This window comes from Oncorhynchus tshawytscha, linkage group LG30 (genome assembly GCF_018296145.1).
Source record: "Oncorhynchus tshawytscha isolate Ot180627B linkage group LG30, Otsh_v2.0, whole genome shotgun sequence".
Classification (NCBI taxonomy): Eukaryota; Metazoa; Chordata; class Actinopteri; order Salmoniformes; family Salmonidae; genus Oncorhynchus; species Oncorhynchus tshawytscha.
In genome coordinates, this window is record NC_056458.1 from 7,929,614 (window position 1) to 7,951,452 (window position 21,839).

General features: G+C 44.7%; 1 protein-coding gene and 1 long non-coding RNA gene across 3 annotated transcripts; one reads left to right on the forward strand and one right to left on the reverse strand.

Moving 5' to 3' along the window:
- Positions 1-668: 668 nt before the first annotated feature.
- LOC112228859 (transmembrane protein 47) lies at positions 669-16,053 on the forward strand. The gene is made up of 3 exons (XM_024394564.2): positions 669-996; positions 6,008-6,148; positions 15,569-16,053. The coding sequence occupies exons 1-3, from the start codon at positions 801-803 to the stop codon at positions 15,748-15,750; spliced, it is 519 nt and encodes a 172-aa protein (XP_024250332.1). The 5' UTR covers positions 669-800; the 3' UTR covers positions 15,751-16,053.
- A 3,250-nt stretch (positions 16,054-19,303) lies between these two features.
- On the reverse strand, positions 19,304-21,609 carry LOC112228138. 2 transcript variants are annotated; one of them, XR_002949991.2, is made up of 3 exons: positions 21,284-21,511; positions 21,136-21,187; positions 19,304-20,788 (listed from the first exon to the last, which is right to left on the reverse strand). It is a non-coding gene; the product is annotated as an uncharacterized LOC112228138 (long non-coding RNA). The 2 variants fall into 2 exon arrangements; XR_002949990.2 differs by having other exon boundaries at positions 19,304-21,187; positions 21,284-21,609.
- Positions 21,610-21,839: the final 230 nt, after the last annotated feature.

Consider the following 21,839-nt stretch of genomic DNA (forward strand, 5'->3'; position numbering starts at 1 on the left):
ACCAGCCACCTATGCAGACCGGGTCTTGACTTACAGATAGGCACTGTCCAGAAGTGTACCAGATGTCTGGTGATGATATTTGTACGTCTGTGGTTGTTCCATGGTTCTCCTATGTGTGTCTCGCTCGCATTTCTTTCCCTCTCTCGTCTCTCTCTCTCTCTCCCTCTCCCGCTCTCTCAATAATTCATCAGCCATAGAGACAAAGCCCACCTCTCATCATCATCGAAATGCCTTTTATGCTCCTGCTCTGACATATTCAGTAATGGCCAAGACTAGGTTTATAGGCCGTCATTGTAAATAAGAATTTGTTCTTAACTGACTTGCCTAGTTAAATAAAGGTTAAATAAATAAATCCAATATACAGTATTTACACTGCAAAGTTACCATAAGAGCCAGAACATGTTTCAATGAAAGGACAAATGCAGTTGAATAACGACAAATCCACTCCAGGGCCAAAGTCCACCATTGATGTGATTCAATATAACCTAATGTATGTACAGTGTGCAGTGATGGATTGTATATCGTAGAATAGTTTATCAAATCTATTAGGTTCATTGTGCTCCAGTTAACAGCCAATGCCATATCAGTTGACCAGACGGGGGAGCACGGGATCTAAGTAAAGCGCATTGTGCGCACAGACAGACGCGAGGAGGAGAGAGGACTTCAATCAGGGTTTTCATCCCAACTCGCTACAGTCGATTCTGAACTTTCGGATTGAGGGTGTTGGAGGACGCTGTCACAGCTTTTCTTCTCTGCTCTATTTCAACACGCGTGGATCGAAGTAAACTTAATATGAAAACATGTCTGTAAATGAAGTGTACGTTTTCAGACCATTCAAGTTGATTGCTTTACTTTGTGTCTTTCTGGCATTGTGTCTGGACATTGTAGCGTTATTGAGTCCCGCCTGGGTAACCGCAGAGCGGTTTTCTTTGTCGCTATGGGAATCATGCACCGAAAAAGACTCTGGCTGGAGATGCCTTTCCACCCTCACATCTGGTAAGAAGATATTTTTTTCCTACTAAAATTCTTCTTACTTTTGATGTAAATGATGCCTTTCAAGTGTTTTTCTATCCAGATGAAAAGGGATCCCCAAAATGAGTTATAATCCTTGACTCCCAAAAATAATGTAGAAATATTTTGGCAGCGAATGACGGGGGGACTATCACTATAGGAACCCAAAAATTGTGATATTGGCATTTTTTTCATGCTTTCACCCCTGCTCTTAAGGCTCATTATCTATTACAAACTCTATAAAACATGGCCTAGAAATTGGTGCAGTTTTTTCCCTTTCACAACCTTGTTGAAGTTCTATAGCATACACATACACTCTATAAGACTGGTCCAGATGGATACAGAATGAATGCGTAAAGCAATCGGATTATAGTGAGAGAAATACCTGGAATTTACGGTGAATTTCTACTGTATGTAGGTCATGGATGAAGAGCTCAACAATGGACCAATTGTTAATGTACTGTAATTAGCTTGTTCAACATCGCTCCGGCTCCGTTGATACATGTCTACTGCAACACTTGCTTTCCAGGGACAGTATTTTGTAGCCTGGTTGCATCTCGGGTTAACTATTCCGCTCTTTGCCACTTGCCACTATTACATTCCACTCCTGTCATGAGTGGAATATGTTAGCTAAGAAGACTGGTATCCAGACTAAATATTTTTGCTCCCGCCCTGCCAATCAGTGCGTACCACTTCTGTGAGTGATTATCGTGATACAAGTAGATGTTTAGGCCTATCTGAGGCTATTCTCTTTGAGTGTCGCCACAGTTTGTTGCGGTTGTAATGTGAAGTTCTCTTTCTCAGCAGAGTGTTGTATTGCTGAGCAATTAGTCCCCATGACGTGCCATCTGGGAGCTCCACTGACCTCTGCAGAGCTTTCTGACTGGGCACAGACGTCAGTTCAACGTCTAGTTTGGATTTAGCCTACATTTGGTTGAGTTATCATTTAACACTAGAAGAAGAAAAACAATCATAATGTCATTGGAGTTAGGTTACATTGATGACTTATTGCAAATCCAATCAGTTGTCATGGTTGATTTAATGTCATCACATAGAGTTTTTGGGTTGAAATGACTGGAAACCACGTTGATTCAGCCAGTTTTTGCCCATTGGATTGTGATGCAGAGCAGTGGTCCACCTACTGTTGCATTCCTCTGGTGGAGAGGGCAGTCTTGCTCTGGTATCTCTTTTTGAGAGTCTCTTTCCACTCTCACTCTATTTACATGGGGATAGAGGGGCTGCGGTTATGGCCTGAAAGCATCATCATAGATACATTTCACGGTTTGGGGGGGTGTTCTCACGCATTCCGACATAGGCCTAAGCCATATATTTAGGGTAAGTGGCAACCCCTCATTCAGGGCAGGTGGTTGGTAATCTTCTCTAGTTGCGCCGTAATTGGCTCAGTGTGCTGTCACTCACGGGGACACTAGTCTCTGCAAAATCTACAAGGAAAGCTTAAAAGTTCAAGCCCCCTTGGATACTGCCATAGATTTACATTAGAAGTGCCCATCCAAGAAGGATCAAGGTCATTGGCCACATATAAAATAATGTCAAATCAAGTTATATCTACCTTAGCCTTTATTGGACTTATTGTGTCAATATCATACTTGCAAAATCTTGTCAACAGTAGCAAGCTAGACAAGCAGTCACCATCATGAATCACGTCGACAATCTGCTGGCAAATCCTTTTCAATCCTTGTCATATGAAGAGAAAATATAAATAAAATGTATCAGTGCTCATCGGCCATTGGACATAAACATTACTGAACAAATTGGAAATCGCAAATTCAACAATGAGTGGTTTGGAAGGAATCAGTGGCTAACTCTAAGCATTGCAAAGCAATCACTATTTTGCTTCCCCTGTTATTCAGTGAAGCGGGTGTGTGGTCCAAGTTTGGGTTTAAGTGTCTCTTTTCCAAGCTTAAAAGGATAAACATTCACATGCAATACCATGGATCAGAAAATGTTGAACACATTGGCCATGCTGTCAATCCAGGGTGACTACTGAGTCATGTTTAAAACAACTGGAAACTTGGAACTGGGAAATATCAGACTTCGGTGAGTTCAAGACAACTGGGAACTCTGAAAAAAACAGTCTCCGACTGGGAAAATCAGTTTTGAACGGTCATCCAACGGCCTCTTTCTAGAGCTCCGAGCTGAAGATCACTGATGTCATGATTCGACCTTGTTGTTTTTTGTATGTTACCACGGTTACCCTACATGAAACACAGTCATTATTTTAAGTGCTACTAAAATCCCCTAAGGGAAAACTGAATGGTGGAAAAACGATTTAAACCATTTCCCTATTTGACCTCTAGGTTTTATGGGTATTATGACATCTCCACTGTGGAGCTCTAATGTTGGTCTCTTGGAACATTACTTGCTACTTCCTTAGTTTCATCCCTCTCCTCTACTGTTTCTCAGTAGTTGTTTTGGCTGAGCCTCCCAGCAGAGTAGAATGTGCTGTTAGGGAAAGCCTCAGTGAGGATGCTACTGCCACTGCAGCCAGCTTTACTACTCCCTCCAGGCTCCAGCACAGAGCAGAGCGGACACCATATGGGTGCTGTGATCAGGAGAGGCAGGTTAACCCTGGCGGTCTCCTCTGATAGGACCCTCGATCTCAGTTCAGTGCCCTCCCCCTGTGGTGCCCAGCCAGCCACACCCTTTCCAAGCTTGATGGTCTGTCTCTGTCAGACTAAAAGAAGAAAAAAACAGTAAATGTGGAAGAGTTAAGATGGAGTGTCGCCTGGTTAATATTCCGGATGGAAACAACTTCAGAGAGCTAGATATTAGATTACGTTATCTAGCGGCAATGGAATCTCCGACAAAGCTGACGCCAACAAAATTGGTATGTGGTGTCTTGCAACTTTGTGGCAAGAACTTCATCTCGAAGAAAGACAGGCACTATCTATAGTCATCCGCTATATGTTTCACCGGAGACTGTAAACAAGTGGCATCACAGCCTCTCGAACTTTTCTCCTGAAAACCGGATGTTTCTGTTTTGTAACAACCCTGCGGAGCATGCTGTCAGACAAAAACCTGTCACATAATGAGCTGCTGTGATAGAGCTCTTTCCCTCTGTTGTTGTGGTGTAATGTGGAGAAGGAGGGGGGCTGAATGTGAGGCGGTCCCTAAGAGATGACCCTGTCCCTGGGCCTGGCGGAGCTCATTAGGACCAGGGCGTCTGGGTGCAGGGGCATGGTGGGGTTAACACTACAGGAGACAAAGGAGACAGTGACCTGGGACCTGGGGGCAGAGAAAGACATGACAGAGCGGAGCTCATTAACTGCCTCCAGTGGAGCTTCTCTCTGTTCTCTGAGGCGAGCCAGCCAACCGAGACGCAACAGACCTGCGGGAGAACAGTCAGCTGGATTTTTGGAAGGCTGCATCATGGCTATGTCTGCACAGCCAGAACCTGGACAGAGGTGAGGCAGAGGCAGATTGGATGGATGAGATGGAAGAAAGGGTTTTGCACGTGGTCAAGTGAGCATGTTTGAAGTAGCTCTGTGGATCAAGCTCCCTTCACTGTCTAAATTAAAACACTAGAGAGAACTGTGAATGTTGGGGAATTTTAAACTCTTTCTTGACCACAAATACACACACACACGTGTTTTGAGTTGTAACAAGAGCAGTAGGCTATTTGTTTCCTGCTTGTCTCTCATCACTGGTCTGAGTTTATGGGGGATCCATTCAATTCCACCATACAGTCATACACTACATGTTTGGAACATCTCATTCCAAAATCATGGGCATTATTTATGTGGAGTTTGTCCCCCCTTTGCTGCTACAACCGCCTCCACTCTTCTGGAAAGGCTTTCCACTAGATGTTGGAACATTGCTGCGGGGACTTTCTTCCATTTAGCCAAAGAAGCATTAGAGAGGTCGGGCACTGATGTTGGGTGATTAGGCCTGGATCGCAATGAGCATTCCAATTGATATCAAAGGTGTTCGCTGGCGTTGAGGTCGGGACTCTGTGCAGGCCAGTCAAGTTCTTCCACACTGATTTTGACAAACCATTTCTGAATGGACCTCGCTTTGTGCATTGTCATGCTGAAACAGGAAAGAGCCTTCCCCAAACTGTTGCCACAAAGTTGGAAGCACAGAATCGTCTCGAATATTATTGTATGCTGTAGCGTTAAGAGTTCCCTTCACTGGAACTAAGGGGCCTAGCCCGAACCATGAAAAACAGCCCCAGACCAAACAGCCGCAGACCATCCGCCAAACTTTACAGTTGGCACTATGTATTGGGGCAGGTAACGTTCTCCTGGCTTTGGCCAAACCCAGATTCGTCCGTCGGACTGCCAGATGGTTAAGAGTGATTCATCACTCCAGAGAAGGCGATTCCACTGCTCCAGAGTTCGATGGTGGCGAGCTTTACACCACTCCAGCCTACATATGCAATTGTGCAGGGTAATCTTAGGCTTGTGTGCTGCTGCTCTGCCATGGAAACCCATTTCATGAAGCTCCCGACAAACAGTTCTTGTGCTGACGTTGCTTCCAAAGGCAGTTTGGAACTCGGTAGTGAGTGTTGCAGCCGAGGACAGATGATTTTTATGCGCTACGTGCTTCAGCACTCAGCAATCCCGCTCTGTTAGCTTGTGTGGCCTACCACTTCACGGCTAAACCATTGTTGCTCCGAGACATTTCCACTTCACAATAACAGCACTTACAGTTGACCGTGGCAGCTCTAGCAGGGCAGAAATTTCATGAACTGAGCTGTTGGAAAGGTGGCATCCTATGACGGTGCCACGTTGAAAGTCACTGAGCTCTTCAGGAAGGCCATTCTACTGCCAAAGTGTATCTATGGCGATGGCTGTGTGCTCGACTTTATAAACCTGCCAGCAATGGGTGTGGCTGAAATAGCAGAATCCACTAATTTGAAGGGGTGTCCACATACTTTTGTATACATAGATTGTATTTCACTGAGTGATTAGAACAGGAGTACCCTATGAATCAATGTTGGTGATGGTCATTTGTAACGTGTCTCCTCCTGCAGACTGGCAGATAGCCACCCTCGTGTTGCTGCTGGCCGGTGCTGCGGTGACTCTGGTGGCCTTCCTGGTGGCCCTCATCTCCCTGTGCCGGGGGACACACAGACTGCACTACCGCACAGTAGCCGTGTTCATGTTCGCTGCAGGTGAGTCCACCAAACTTGAACTATCACAAACCCAACACCATACAGGGTCATACTGCGCCACAACACAATCACATACAAATCAAATCACATTTTAACCATCATATGCTTGGTAAACAACAGGTGTAGACTAACAGTGCAATGCTTACTTACGGGCCGTTCCCAGCAATGCAGAAAGAAAATAGAGATATAATAGAAAAGTAATAACGTAATAATTAAAATAATAATGAATACACAACGAGTAACGATTACTTGGCTATATACACAAGGTACCAGTACTGAGTCTATGTGCAGGTGTACGAGGTAACTGAGGTAGATATGTACATGTAACATGGAATAAAGTGAATAGTCAACAGGATAGATAATAAACAGTAGCAGCAGCGTATGTGATGAGTCAAAAGAAATGAGTGCAAAAAGGGTCCCGGTAGCAATTTGATTCATTATTTAAGCAGTCTTATGGCTTGCGGTAGAAGCTGTTTTAGGGTCCTGTTGGTTCTAGACTTGGTTCATCGGTACCACTTGCCGTAGGGTAGCAGAGAGAACAGTCTATGACTTGGGTGGCTTGAGTCTTTGACCATTTTTAGGGCACCGCCTGGTATAGAAGTTCTGGATGGCAGGGAGCTCGGCCTCAGTGATGAGCTACCCTCTTTAGCGCTTTGCAGTTGGATGCCAAGCAGTTGCCATGCCAAGAGGTGATACAGCCAGTCAAGATGCTTTCAATGGTCCCACTGTAGAACTTTTTGAGGATCTGTGGGCCTATGCCAAATCTTTTCAGCCTCCTGAAGAGGTGTGTACACTCTTCACGACTGTATTGGTGTGTGTATCACAACTCAGGATATGTCCCAGATGCAGGCACAGGAGGTGGATAGTTTGATTCTCAGAATATTTAATATAACAAATGGGCAGGCGAAAGGCAGGTCGAGGGCAGGCAGAGGTTTGTGAACCAGGTCAGAGTCAGGCAGGTACAGGACGGCAGTCAGGCTCAGGGTCAGGACAGGCAGAAAGGTCAGAACCGGGAAGACTAGAAGACAAAACCTTGAGGACAGGAGAAACGGGAAACCCGCTGGTAAGACCTGACAAATCAAGTTGAACTGGCAACAGACAAACAGAAAACACAGGTTTAAATACACAGGGGATAATGGGGGGGAAATGGGAGACACCTGGTGGGGGGTGGAGACAAGCACAAGACAGGTGAAACAGATCAGGGTGTCTTCACTACAGCCCCATTGATGTGTTTGGTGGCATGCTCGGACCTCCGTTTCCTGTAGTCTACGATCAGCTCTTTTGCCTTACTGATGTTGATGGAGAGGTTGTTGTCCTGGCACCACAGGTCTCTGACCTACTCCCTATAGGCTCTCTCATCGTTGTCCGTGATCAGGCCTACCACCGTCTCGTCGTCGTCAGCAAACTTAATGATGGCGTTGGAATCATGCGCAGCCACGCAGTCATGAATGAACAAAGAGTACAGGAGGGGAGTAAGCACGCACCCCTGAGGGGCCCCTGTGTTGAGGGTCAGCTTGGCGGATGTGTTGTCACCTACCCTCACCACCTGGTGGCGGCTCGTCAGGAAGTCCATCATCCAGTTGTAGAGGGAGGTGTTCAGTCTCAGGGTCCTTAGCCTAGTGATGAGCTTGAAGGGGACTATGGTGTTGAACGCTGAGCTGTAGTCAATGAACAGCATTCTCACGTAGGCACAACATGGAGATACAGTGTAAATTCTTTCCCCATACCGCATTGGTCTCCATACAGACAGAATTCACCATTTGAGGTCATAGTCAAGTTGTTTGCACAAAACTAAATAGACACTGACTGAGACTGTAAGGGTGGAGAAGGAGAGGGCGGGGGGGGTGAGAGGGGAGTTGTGGGTGAGAACTCTTTTTGTGGTGCTTTGAGACCCAGAAAGCAGGCTGATGCGTGCCAAGAAAAAGCAGCCGCAGAATTTGCACAGTTACCAATGGAGAGAGGAATGTATTCCCTCATGGATAATATCCATGAAGAAAGAGATGAATTCTCCCACAGCTCTCTCTGCTCAGTCTGCTCCGCCTCTCTCTGCCCCCACTCTCTGCTCACTCTCTTCCCTCTCTCTGCCCTCTATTTCTCTCTCTCCCCCTCTCAATGGTCTCTCTTTCATTTTCTGCTCTCTCTCTCTTTCCCCCTTTCTCTCTGCTCTCTCCTTCACTAGGCCTCTCCTTCTCAGGCTCAGTCAAAACACAATTATGAGGCCATGCCCGAATAACAGTGCTGTGGAGCATTTAACTCTAAAAATTAACTAATTGTTCAAAACAAACTAATTTCACAATACTTTTTTATTTCTCTTCTGCGAACTGTAGCAAATCAACGGCTGCATATTACTACCAATGCATCACCATATAAAGCATCCACAGAGAGGACAAGCACAGTAAGCCATACTGAATAAGGAAGAAATATTAAAACCAACATCGCTTTTTGCTGTTTGTTCTTGTAATGTAAACGAGTGTGTGTGTGTGTGTGTGCATTTCTCTGTGTGTGTGTGTGCATGTTTGTATGTGTGATGTCAGGAATAGAGCAGTGTGCAGTCAGTCAGTCTTGTGGTTTGAAAACAATGGTGGAGCAGTGACAACAGCCTTTGCCTGGTTTGTACGCAGTCCCACATTCCCCAACATTCCCCAATTTGAAACTTTCTTATTTAACAGACAGGCACCCTGTTATTACATTTATATAGAATGAAAACAAACACCTTTGCTCCCACTCCCTGCACTTTCCCAGGCCTGAACACATACGGTGCATTTGTAAAGTATTCAGACCCCTTCACTTTATCCACATTTTGTTACGTTACCGCCTTATTCTAACATGGATTAAGTTGTTTTTTCCCCTCATCAATCTGCACACAATACCCCATAATGACATCACAATACCCCATAATGACATCACAATACCCCATAATGACAAAGGAAAAACAGGTTTTAGACATTTTTGCACATTTATTAAAAATAAAAAACGGAAGTATCACACTTACGTAAATATTCAGATGCTTTGCTCAGTACTTTGTTGAAGCACCTTTGGCAGGGATTACAGCCTCGAGTCTTCTTGGGTATGATGCTACAAGCTTGGCACACCTGTATTTGGGGAATTCCTCCAGCCGTGACGCTTGGCATTCAGGCCAAAGAGTTGAATCTTGGTTTCATCAGACCAGAGACTCTCATGGTCTGAGAGTCCTTATGTGCCAAGCAGGCTGTCATGTGCCTTTTACTGAGGAGTGGCTTCCGTCTGGCCAGTCTACCAAAAGGCCTGATTGGTGGAGGGCTGCAGAAATAGTTGTCCTTCTGGAACGTTCTCCCATCTCCACAGAGGAACTCTGGAGCTCGGTCAGAGTGACCAGTGCTCAGTTTGGCTGGGCATCCAGCTCTAGGAAGAGTCTTGGTGGTTCCAAACTTGTTCCATTTAAGAATGATGAAGGCCACTGTGTTCTTGGGGACCTTCAATGCTGCAGACATTTTTTGCTTCCCTTCCCCAGATCTGTGCCTCGACACGATCCTGTCTCGGAGCTCTACGGACAATTCCTTCGACCTCACGGCTTGGTTTTTGCCCTGACATGCACTGTCAACTGTGGGGCCTGATATAGACAAGTGAGTGCCTTCTAAAAAATGTCCAATCAATTGAATTTACCACAGGTGGACTGTAATCAAGTTGTAGAAACATCTCAAGGATGATCAATGGAAACAGGATGCACCTGAGCTCAATTTCGAGTCTCATAGCAAAGGGTCTGAATACTTATGTAAATAAGGTATTTGTGACCGATCTGCTCAATTTGGTCTTATGTAGCCAAATTTGAAATGGTGTGTTTTACATTGAATAAAAGTAGAGACTCAGAGCAAGAAAATTGTATATCATACACTACAGTTGAGGAAAATGGCCTTTGAATATTTTTGGTACACCTACTGGAGAGCTCTTCTTTGTCTACACCCATTCAGCATCGTTCACACCCTCTTAAGCTTTTGCCCCAACCATCTCTTTAAGGGTTGATCCGAGCGTTCTGTCCTAACAACAGCAGTCAAGCAACCAAGCTAACTAGCTAACGTTGGCAAGCTTGCTAGCTACTGCCAGACACAAATGAGAGAACAGCTCACTCTGACCATGTGCTGCTGGCAACAATTAACTTTTTTTTGCCAACGTTTACTGACACCGGCCATATTCAACAGGTGTTGAGCGTTCGTAAATTCGTCAGTTATTCTGTGCTCCGGCAGACTCAGACGAGAGTGCTCTGAAATCAGAGTAGGTAGCCAGAGCGAATTTCCCAGCTATGTCTATCAACAGCTGTCGCAGTGGCATCATGAACATTCTATTGAAATGGATACCTGCACAGTGGAGTCTTTTGTTAAGACATGTAGGTAGCTAGCTAGCTAATCAATGAACCATAATCTCAACTCATGACGTTACTACCCTCAATTAATCTGCAGGTAGCTAACCAACCAGGTTTAATATTAGCTAGCTAATATTAGGCTATAACTAGCAAAACAAATGGCTCTGAGATACGAATAATATTGCTACACAGATCTTACACATAACGTTAACTTAACATTAGCTAGCTAGCGAGCCAGCCGGCTAACATTAGCTAGCTAGCTAACAGTACACTTTAACTTGAAATGAAAATGACTTTCTGACAAAACTAGAAACGTGTAATATCTGAAAATGTAGCTAGCTAGACTATCTTACCCATATACATGGTTGGACACTTCTCCCTCTCTGTCACGGAAGCCATGGTTGCCCTTACTTTGAAGATGTAATCCGGAGGCAGGTGTTCTCATGTTCTCTCTCCTGTGAAGTAGTGACCCGCAACATACTCCTAGTTTCCTGAAACAAGTCACATTTCAATGTTGTCACTTTGTCATTATGGGGTATTGTGTGTAATATATATATATCATATTTTTTCACCTTTATTTAACCAGGTAGGCTAGTTGAGAACAAGTTCTCATTTACAACTGCAACCTGGCCAAGATAAAGCATAGCAGTTCGACACATACAACAACACAGAGTTACACATGGAATAAACAAAACATACATTCAATAATACAGTAGAAAAAAAGAAAACAAAAAGTCTATATACAGTGAGTGCAAATGAGGTAAGATAACGGAGTTAAGGCAATAAATAGGCATGGTGGCGAAGTAATTACAATATAGCAATTAAACACTGGAATGGTAGATGTGCAGAAGATGAATGTGCAAGTAGAGATATTGGGGTGCAATGGAGCAAGATAAATAAATAAATACAGTATGGGGATGAGGTAGTTGGATGGGCTGTTTACAGATGGGCTATGTACAGGTGCAGTGATCTGTGAGCTTCTCAGACAGCTGATGCTTAAAGCTAGTGAGAGAGATATGAGTCTCCAGCTTCAGTGATTTTTGCAGTTCGTTCCAGTCATTGGCAGCAGAGAACTGGGAGGAAAGGCGGCCAAAGGAGGAATTGGCATTGGGGGTGACCAGTGAGATATACCTGCTGGAGCGCGTGCTACAAGTGGGTGCTGCTATGGTGACCAGCGAGCTGAGATAAGGCGGGGCTTTACGTAGCAGAGACTTGTAGATGACCTGGAGCCAGTGGGTTTGGCGATGAGTATGAAGCGAGGGCCAGCCAACAAGAGCGTACAGGTTGCAGTGGTGGGTAGTATATGGGGCTTTGGTGACAAAACGGATGGCACTGTGACAGACTGCATCCAATTTGTTGAGTAGAGTGTTGGAGGCTATTTTATAAATGACATCGCCAGAGTCGAGGATCGGTAGGATGGTCAGTTTTACGAGGGTATGTTTGACAGCATGAGTGAAGGATACTTTGTTTTGCGAAATAGGAAGCCGATTCTAGATTTCATTTTGGATTAGAGATGGTTAATGTGAGTCTGGAAGGAGAGTTTACAGTCTAACCAGACACCTAGGTATGGTGTGAAATAATAATGTAGAACAAGGCTCTAACGTAACAAAATGTAGGTAAAAGTGAATGGGTCTGAATACTTTCCAAATGCACTGTATCTTTCTGCTTGGAAATGTTCTGCTTGAAGTCCATTGAGAGACAGGTGTCAGGATGTATACAAACAACCATTGGTTTCATCAGCTAGTTACTTAGCCAGTTGCTCTTATAAAAAGCCAAAACAGCCTAGAAGTCTCCTATACTGTAGCACCAGTATGTGGAGGGATAGATTGTGGTAGATGTCTGAGGCTTTCGCCATTTGTCATTTGCTGAGAAATGTGGGAGATGCAGTGTTTTCTTTCCCTCTCTGTAATTGCTTTCAGGCCTGTTAAGGATAAAGGTCTCCTTATGCAGGAGAGCCTTCAGTCACAGGATGGAGGGGGCAGGGGGGCTGTGTAAATGCCCCCAGTCAGAGAGAAAGGCTGAGAGTCATTGTTGTGCCTGTCTGCTGGCCAGAAGTACGGCCCCAGCCCACTTAGCCTGGCCTCTGTGAACAGTCACGTTCCTGAGCTTATGTCTCACGCCTCTTCACCTCCAGGTGGAGTCTCAGTAAATTTCACAATGTCCCCTCTCTGCGTCAGTCGACATATATGCACACTCACACGTGCACACACACACACTCACACACACACTCACACGTGCACATACACACAGGTTTTAATAGGGAAAAGGAACAGTAGTTAACTTTATGTCTAGAGAGCCCACCGTGTGGTATTTCCTCTCCCCCTTTTTCAACTTGACGCCTTACTGTTTGACCATAAAAGTAGGAGGAAGCCTCACCGCACATACGTGAGTACACACACACACACACACACAACACACACACAGACGGACCAACACTCACTCTGATTCATTGCCCAAAACAGTGACTGCTTTCCTGCTCTTAAATATATTCATTAGGAATGTGTTGACTCGGAATGTGATGTGACGGATGAGGTTACACAATGTGAATCCAAAAGTTAATAGTTATGTCTGTGTTGGTCTTCTAACAAAGTTCAATCGACTGACATTGGTGACTATGAACAGGACACTCGCGGATGTGTGTGTGCAGTCTAACAACTGTGTGGCAACGAGTGCGTCAAACCTTTCTTACTCCACATACAAAGTACACAGAGAGATGGTAACAAGGGATACACACAATGAAAGTTCGGTCGCTATAGGGATATTTTAGTGTGACCCAATGTGTTTTCTATTCTAAGCTCTGCTACCACAGTTCCGACCACAGTCCAGTGGAACACAACGTCACAGGTTATAAAAGCACAGTTTTTACTTTTCTTTGGAAGTTCAGGGTTATAGGCTTTGGCCACTTGACAGTATAAGCCCACAACGAGTTTGAATTATAATAGGCTTTTACTTACAGACTTCAGTTCAGTTCAGAATTGTTCAATACAATAATCCTATATTTAGGCTGTGGTCAGTAAAGGCTAGTGAAGCTCTGACACAACCATATGGTAGAGTGTTTCTCAGTGGCAACCTAAGGAGGATGCATTAGAACTTCATTAGAGAACCAGAGATTGGATACAGGATGCAGTAGTATGTTTGTTTACTGTGTAGTGGAGCATGGGCGGGTGGGTTTGTTGTTGGCTGCTGGCTGCAGTAATTAGCAGCTGTTGGGTCTCTGAAGGAGGGGCACAGAGAGTGTGAGGGGAACCCAGGAGGAGGAACAGGGTTTGTAGAGTGTAGAGGACATTGAGGGGAGGGGGTGTGATAGGACCCCCTGGGTAGCGGCTGGTTGGGGGTATCTATCACCCCTCTCCGAGCCTGGCTGTTGTCCCAACTCTGACACGCACGTGGCTCCAGTTTCCCATCAGCATTCTTGGCATCACTAGCTCTCTACCTGCACACAGGTAGTCATTCATTCATACAACAAGGCTAGCTGGTTCCCTTTTACCAGAATACATCTCAAATAGTAGGGCCCTATAAAATTTGTTTTTATCAAATACATTTTTATTTGTCATATGCGTCGAATACAACAGGTGTAGACCTTATAGTGAAATGCTTACTTACAAGTCCTTAACCAACAATGCAGTTAAGAAAAATACCTAAAAAAATCAGAAATAAAGTAACAAATAATTAAAGAGTAGCAGTAAAATAACAAAAGCGAGGCTACATACAGGGGGGTACCGGTACAGGGTTAATGTGCGTGGGCACTGGTTAGCTGGTGTAATTGAGGTGATATTACATGTGGGTAGAATTATTTAAGTGACTATGCATAGATAATAACACAGTAGCAGCAGCGTAAAAGAGGGGGGGGACACAATGCAACTTGTCTGGGTAGCCATTTGATTAGATGTTCATAAGCAGTCTTATGGCTTGGGGGTAGAAGCTGTTTACAAGTCTCTTGGACCTAGACTTGGCGCTCCGGTACCGCATGCCGTGCGGAAGCAGAGAGAACAGTCTATGACAAGGGTGGCTGGAGTCTTTAACAATTTTTTGTGCCTTCCTCTGACACCGCCTGTATAGAGGTCCTGGATGGCAGGAAGCTTGGTCCCAGTGATGTACTGGGTCGTACGCACTACCCTCTGTAGTGGCTTGCGGTCGGAGGCAAAGCAGCTGCCATACCAGGCAGTGATGCAACCAGTCAGGATGCTCTCGATGGTGCAGCTGTAGAACATTTTGAGGATCTGAGGACCCATGCCAAATCTTTTCAGTCTCCTGATGGGGAATAGGTTTTGTCGTGCCCTCTTCACGATTGTCTTGGTGTGCTTTGACCATGTTAGTTTGATGGTGATGATATTATTACAATTTGTTTTGGTATAAAAACACCACAATTGGGTGTTCTATGTCCACAACAATGCTTAAACCACATCAGAAGACCACTTTTGAGGTCTGGAAAAAATCTAAGAAATTTTGATTTTGGGGTGTAGTTACCCTTTAATGCCAATGTGCACCAGCAAGAGACTGTTGTTACTTTAGTGGTGCTTCTGTAGCACTCATGTGATTGCAGAGTTTGCAAAACAAATGGCCACTGGATTTATGCAAATAATCCTGATATCATTCTGCCAGGTAGGCATAGGCTACTTTGTAGTTAACATTTCATTGAGAAAGTTTTTGTGAGTGCCTTTCCATCTTCCAGAAGACAGTTGTCATTACATTAGCGTCATCGCTAACGGCTACACAAAGTGGTAGACAAACACGCACTCACAGGCAGGGGCATTCTTGTGTCATTGCCTCTTCATAAAGTTGAAGGAAAATATAACTCATTGATGAATTTTTTTTCATGTCTTATGATAATCATGGGCATATTAAGGAATGTTGAAATAATTTCAATACATTTAGTTGATTTCCTACTTCCCTAAAAAAAAAATCTATATTGTTGAATTCCGTTTTAGTGTCTGTATTCCGTGATTCCGTTGGCAACGTGGATTTTATAGGGCCCTAAATTAGTGTACAGAGATAGAAGACATACGTTGTCTAACTATAAAATGTTCACATGTTTATATTTTTTTCCTTGGATTTATTATCTAGATTTTTTCCCTTTCTTTCAGTGGTCCTTCAGGCCTGTGCACTGGTCCTCTACCCAATCAAGTTCATTGATGGAACCGTCCTGCAGACCTACCATGAGTTCAACTGGGGCTACGGACTGGGCTGGGGAGCCACCATCTTCATGCTAGGGGGAGGCATCCTCTTCTGCCTCCGGACGGACATGTACGAGGACGCTATGTACTGAGCCCTCATCTCTCTCCTTCTCCTACTCTCTCTATCTCTCTCTTGCTCTTTCTGTCACGCACACACACACACACACACACAAATAAATATTCACACCCATACTCTGGTACAACAACACACACACACGCACACGCGCACACGCACACACACAAATAAATATTCACACCCATACTCTGGTACAACAACACGCACACACACACACACACACACACAAATAAATATTCACACCCATACTCTGGTACAACAACACGCACACACACACACACACACACAAATAAATATTCACACCCATACTCTGGTACAACAACACACACACACACACACACACACACACACACACACACACACACACACACACACACACACACACACACACACACAAATAAATATTCACACCCATACTCTGGTACAACAACACACACACACGCACACGCGCACACGCACACACACAAATAAATATTCACACCCATACTCTGGTACAACAACACACACACACACACACACACACACACACACAAATAAATATTCACACCCATACTCTGGTACAACAACACACACACACACGCGCACGCACGCACACACACACACACGCGCATGCACGCACACACGCACATACACACACACATAAATATTCACACCCATACTCTGGTACAACACACACACACACACACAAATAAATTTTCACACCCATAATCTGGTACAACAACACACACAAATAAATATTCACACCCATAATCTGGTACAACAACACACACAAATAAATATTCAGACCCATACTCTGGTACAACAACACACACACACACACAAAAACACACACAAATAATTATTCACACCCATACTCTGGTACAACACACACGCATAAACATACACACACATGCACACACACCGCCTTCCTCTGCCAACATAGACACCTACATATATCTCACAGACACCACTCCACGCTGTTATTTATAGACAGAGTGTGAGGACTTGTTCTAAGACAGGGCTCCTGGCTCTGGCTGATCATCAGGAGAGATGAAGTGGGAGGAACAGCTGTGTGGAGAGAGTGTCTGTCTGTCCTCAGTGGGCTCCCAGAGACCCCCACCACAGTCAGACAGATGGCGAAGCTGTTAAAGCACAGAGATGGTTTTGGACAGAGATGGGCCACTCGACCTATGAACTTTTCTACAGCACATCCCATGGATCTCCATTCGTAGAGGAACAAGAAAGATTATCTGAGCCCTCCCCTCTGAGCTGAGGTGTTTATATAAGGGATTGGTATACATTCCGTTTATTGGGTGTATTTTTTTGGTTTAGAATTTCATGGTGACAAATCAAATTAGGGATGTATTGATATCATTTATCTTGCTATCCGATCTCCCACAGGAAGATATATTTTATGTATTGCTGTTTGATAATTGCAGTTTCTGAACACTGATAACTTAACATGGGATCAGAGGTGAGTCCCTAGCTACGTGTCTCCATAGCTGAAACATAGCTGGTTTTGCCAGCTCCTTACATTTGAAGTGTAAAATAAACAGTACTGTTATATATGTGAAAATGAACATGTGTTTCTCATTTGTTTTGAATTAATACAGCAGTCTTCAGCTTTTGCATAGCTCTGGCTCTGGCTTATGTCAACTGAGCTTTTACAAATTGAATTGGAGGTCTTTATCCAGTCTTTGGATCTGTTCTGTTTTTTTTTTCATAATGAAGAACACAAAACATTTGAACAACATACATAACAGAGGGTCTTTGAATAGTTGCACACATTTAGTTTGTCGAGTAGAATCTGTCTAACACCCCTACCATAAGACCTCGGGCCCAAAAATAGCCAATCAAAGCCATGGCAGGAATGTACCACTGAGCAGGGGAGGAGGGGGGTAAATGATAGGTGCCGTGCTTTGGAGGAAATGGCATGGCAGGGAGCCACTTGCTACATTTCTTACTGTACCATTCTCTCACGTCCCAGGACACAAGGGCCTCGCAGGCCAGAATGAAACAGCCGCAGGAACCCAATTATAGTTGCCATTACCCGTGTGGCTGCTTGTGGATCTACGGCTAAATGGGTCGTGGGAATGAGACTCCTGGGCTGGAGCGTAATGAGGTTCGGAGGTATTGGCTGGCAGGATATTGATGGTCTCTCAGGGCTTTACCAGACTCTAATAGTGCTACATCCTGTCCACCAGAGGCAAAATAATTCAGGACCTCCCATGTATTACACGCTTATGGTGCCATTAGAGAGATGAAGTATCATTATTAGCTATTTTGTCAGCTCTCCTCGTAATGGGTACGTAACTATCAACCACGTCCAAAGGCTGTGCCATTCATTTCACTTGTGAAATATTCATTTGACAGGCTATGGGTAAACATATGGGTATAACGATACATTCAAGTCAAAGTCATTCTCCTAGAGTCAGTCCACCCTTTCCCACAATGCATTCCTTTGCACACCTGTAACTCCCTTTCCATACACCCCCCCCCCTTCGCCTGGATATTATACAGAAGCTCACTGTTACGTAATCAAGTTGTCGTTTCAGGGGCTGTTGTAAATGACTTGTTTATTAGCTCCTCAAAACAAACCACCAGCGGTCTTGTTCCCCCTCTGTGACTCCGGACTGTTTCCCCCTGCAGGCTGTGTTTTTAAGACAGCGAGGGGAAGGGAACGCACTGACTGGGATGTTGTTTCAGTTGAGCCCATCTCATCTGGTTTCAATCCCATGGATACTGAGGACTGTGGTCAAATTAGCCTTGATATACATGTTTTTTTTTCAAGAAACCAAAAAAACGATGTTGGCATACCCAGCGAGGGAGGTCTTGAGCCTCTCTCCCTTTTTGTCATGCTCTCAGTAATGAGACTCATGTTGTGTCTGCGGGCCCCAGCAGGGTTGCTATGTAGCTGTGTGACTGTGTGTTCAGCAACGCAGGACCCAGATGAGGTGTCCAGGCACGCCAGTGCTCAGCTGTTCCTCCCGAACCACTGACTCTCAGGTGTCAGGTGGAGAGTCTGACCGCCTGGTGCCTGTCCTCCCTGGTGCTGCTTGCCCACTCCTCTGTCCCTGCCCAGCAGAGCGCACACTGCAGCAGCTGGGGCTCTCTAACTGGACTAGGGAGATTCTCAACACCATCTAACTTCAAGCTGTTTTGTATTTTAGCTGCACCAGTGAGAAAAGGGCCCCATGTTATTGTGCGTGGGTGCTCTTGTAAAACACTTCTGCCACGGTGTCGGCCTCTTGTCCCCAAGCTGTCAACAGCTTCTCACAGGAGTCTGGAGGGCGTTAGGTCAAAATGGATGCTTAGCTTCTCTGATCGTTTACTGGAGTGTCTGTGCTTAGGGTCAAAGTTGATCATTTTCTTATTTTAGAAATGACGTTCCAAAAAATCCATAGACTGCAGCTTGTTGGTTAGTGGTGCTTGGTCACGTGGTGTGTGGAGTATTGGGTACGTATACTTTACATAGGGGGAGCTTCTATAGAATGACAGGTGTGCAGCTGTGTTATGCCAAGGGCGTATCCTAGGTTGTAACGGGAGGAGTCTAATCTGTGGCTCATGTCATGATGCACTGACATGTGGAGTTTGGTGACAAAGGAGTACCACGTATTTATTTCATCATGCACACATGCACTTATTAATACACAGTAAAAGTTTGCACAGACACTTATTATTTAAAATGAGAAAAAAAATCAACAATCAACTTTATGGAGCTGAAGAATCATGTTCACTGCCACAATTGTTTTGTTTACTTTTACAATCCCTTACAATCATTATGGAAGAGCATCCGACAGCATTGAGGTCATTGGAGAATTTAGTCTGACCACACCTGCACTATAAACATGTCTCCCTCTCGCCTCCTAGTGGACAAACCTAACACTGAGCTACTGTTGGGAAACGGCATGGCCTCACTTGCCTGCTGAAGGAAGTGTTTGTGATGATGTTTTGGTTGTTTGTAGATGCTGTCTCCTCAGTAGGGCCTTTGTCTTGAGGGTGTCTCCTCTTTGGCAGGATGTTTCTACAGCTGCAGCTACAGGTCCTGCTGCTCACCTCTGAAGGTGTGGAAGGTGACACCATACAGGCTCCACAGTCAGCACCTCCTGACGAGTCCTGACACCATCACACCTGGCCCTTCTCTCCCCTCCCCCTTCTTCCCCCTCCCCAGACTTACACCAGCTCTGCTCTAGGTCAACATTCACACTGCTAAATAAACAAAGTAGGAAATAGTATCCCAGGACTACAACAAAACCAGTTAGAAGTGCAACTTGTTGGAAAAACAGCTGTAATTGCCCATATGTTCAATAATAATAATAAGGTCATGTCCAGACATAAAATGGAGTTGATGGTCCTTTATTTGCAAGTGTTGCGTGGAAATGGAGTTGATGGTCCTTTATTTGCAAGTGTTGCGTGGAAATGGAGTTGATGGTCCTTTATTTGCAAGTGTTGTGTGGTTCACACATACATACCCTGCCCAACTTCCGAAAACATCTGAAACCCTTCCTCTTCAAACACTCTTAAATAACCCCCCCCCCCTTCTTTAGCACTGACTCTACTGATAGCTACTTGTGATATGTGGTTGTCCCACCTAGCTACCTGTAAGTCACTCTTGACAAGAGCATCTGCTAAATGATTCAAATCTAAATGTGATGTTCACTGGTTCACCTCATGGATCCACCATGAGGTATTGTATTACACATTACAATGTAATCAATGTCACTACGCCGGCCACTCCTGTCTTACCACTACAGATGTGAGTCCAAATGCTGATATGCAGTAAGTGATATAGCTATACAAACAAAAAACTCCCACATGCAAACTATATACAGTACATATAACTCCCCAGTGAGTCCTCTAAAAGCGTGAGCAGCCAGGGTGAGCAGCCTGACCCCAGGGCGCAGTAACCAGCCGGCCCTGCTCTACAGTGTGTCTGCAGGGACAGATTCCAGTTACTGAGCATGGGGGACAGAGGTAGGCAGGGATGCAATCACAGGCTTGGGCAGTGAAACCATTAACAAGGGCAGGGCCGGCCCTGGGCATAAGTAATAAGCGGTCGATTAGTGACTCCTGACCTAAAAACAAATAAAGACAAAAACACATTAAAAAAATGTGCTGAGAGTAAGTAGAATACATAAGGTGCCATTTTGGAAATTGGTTGTGCATCATCAGTTTCTCTCTTGTTATGTCAGTCACTTACATTCACTCAATTAGTCTATGTCAGCAAAATAAAAATGGATTGGTAAATTAGTCTAACCAGCTATCTAAACCTTGTAGTAATCAAACCAAATTACCCAGGGGCCCTGACCTCCAGGGGCCCCCATTGATTTTGTTAGTCACTCTCACTCAGATATCATATTAGCATGGCAAAATGCATAGAATTACAGGAAATTCATTTGTCAACTTAAAAAAAAAATCTCACCTTGGGCCCTCAAAAGGCTTGGGCCTGCCCTGACCAAGGGCCATTGTCAGCACTGTTAATTAATATAGCATAATAACTGAGTAATTAAAAATATATGTAAAGAGGTTAGTCAAATTCCAAACAAATTGTTGATAAAAGTAAAGACTACCTCTGGTTGGCACCTTCTTCCCGAGACGAGGGATCCACAGCAACTCCACCACATGGCCCAGGAATAGGTGGAACAGAGAACAGGTAGGACACCTCAAGTGGCATGTGGACACTACCTAAACCCACCAGCAACCTGAGTGGACCAGAGAGCTCCCTAGCTGTCCCAGCCCTATGTCAGAGCCTGAGAGGTGTTCTGTAGCTCAGCACCTGCTCAGTCCAGAGCAGGACCTTCCCCCCTGACCCTGTACTTCAACACAGCCCCTCCTAAATTAAATATTAACTAGAGGAACAAACAACCCCCCCACCCACCCCTTTGCCAAGCATCTGCTCTCCACGCATCATGCTGGCCGGGTGCTCTGTGCTTACACCTCATGGAGGCTGGGCCTATTCAAGTGTATTGCCTTATTAATTATCAGTGAATTGCAATTAGTTACACATGATTCATCAATGCTGAATGCATAGTGAACTCAGCTGTGTGAGTCAGGGCTTTGGCTCCCAAACTGATTGTTGGACTCAATCATTTGATTCCTCTGATGTTATATAATAACTACACAACA

Bases quoted from the DNA above. Each gene is read 5' to 3' on its own strand.
- LOC112228859 (XM_024394564.2), top strand. From the start codon at position 801: ATGTCTGTAAATGAAGTGTACGTTTTCAGACCATTCAAGTTGATTGCT. The intron at 997-6,007 runs GTAAGAAGATAT...CTCCTCCTGCAG, and splicing joins CCTTTCCACCCTCACATCTG to ACTGGCAGATAGCCACCCTC. The intron at 6,149-15,568 runs GTGAGTCCACCA...CCTTTCTTTCAG, and splicing joins CGTGTTCATGTTCGCTGCAG to TGGTCCTTCAGGCCTGTGCA.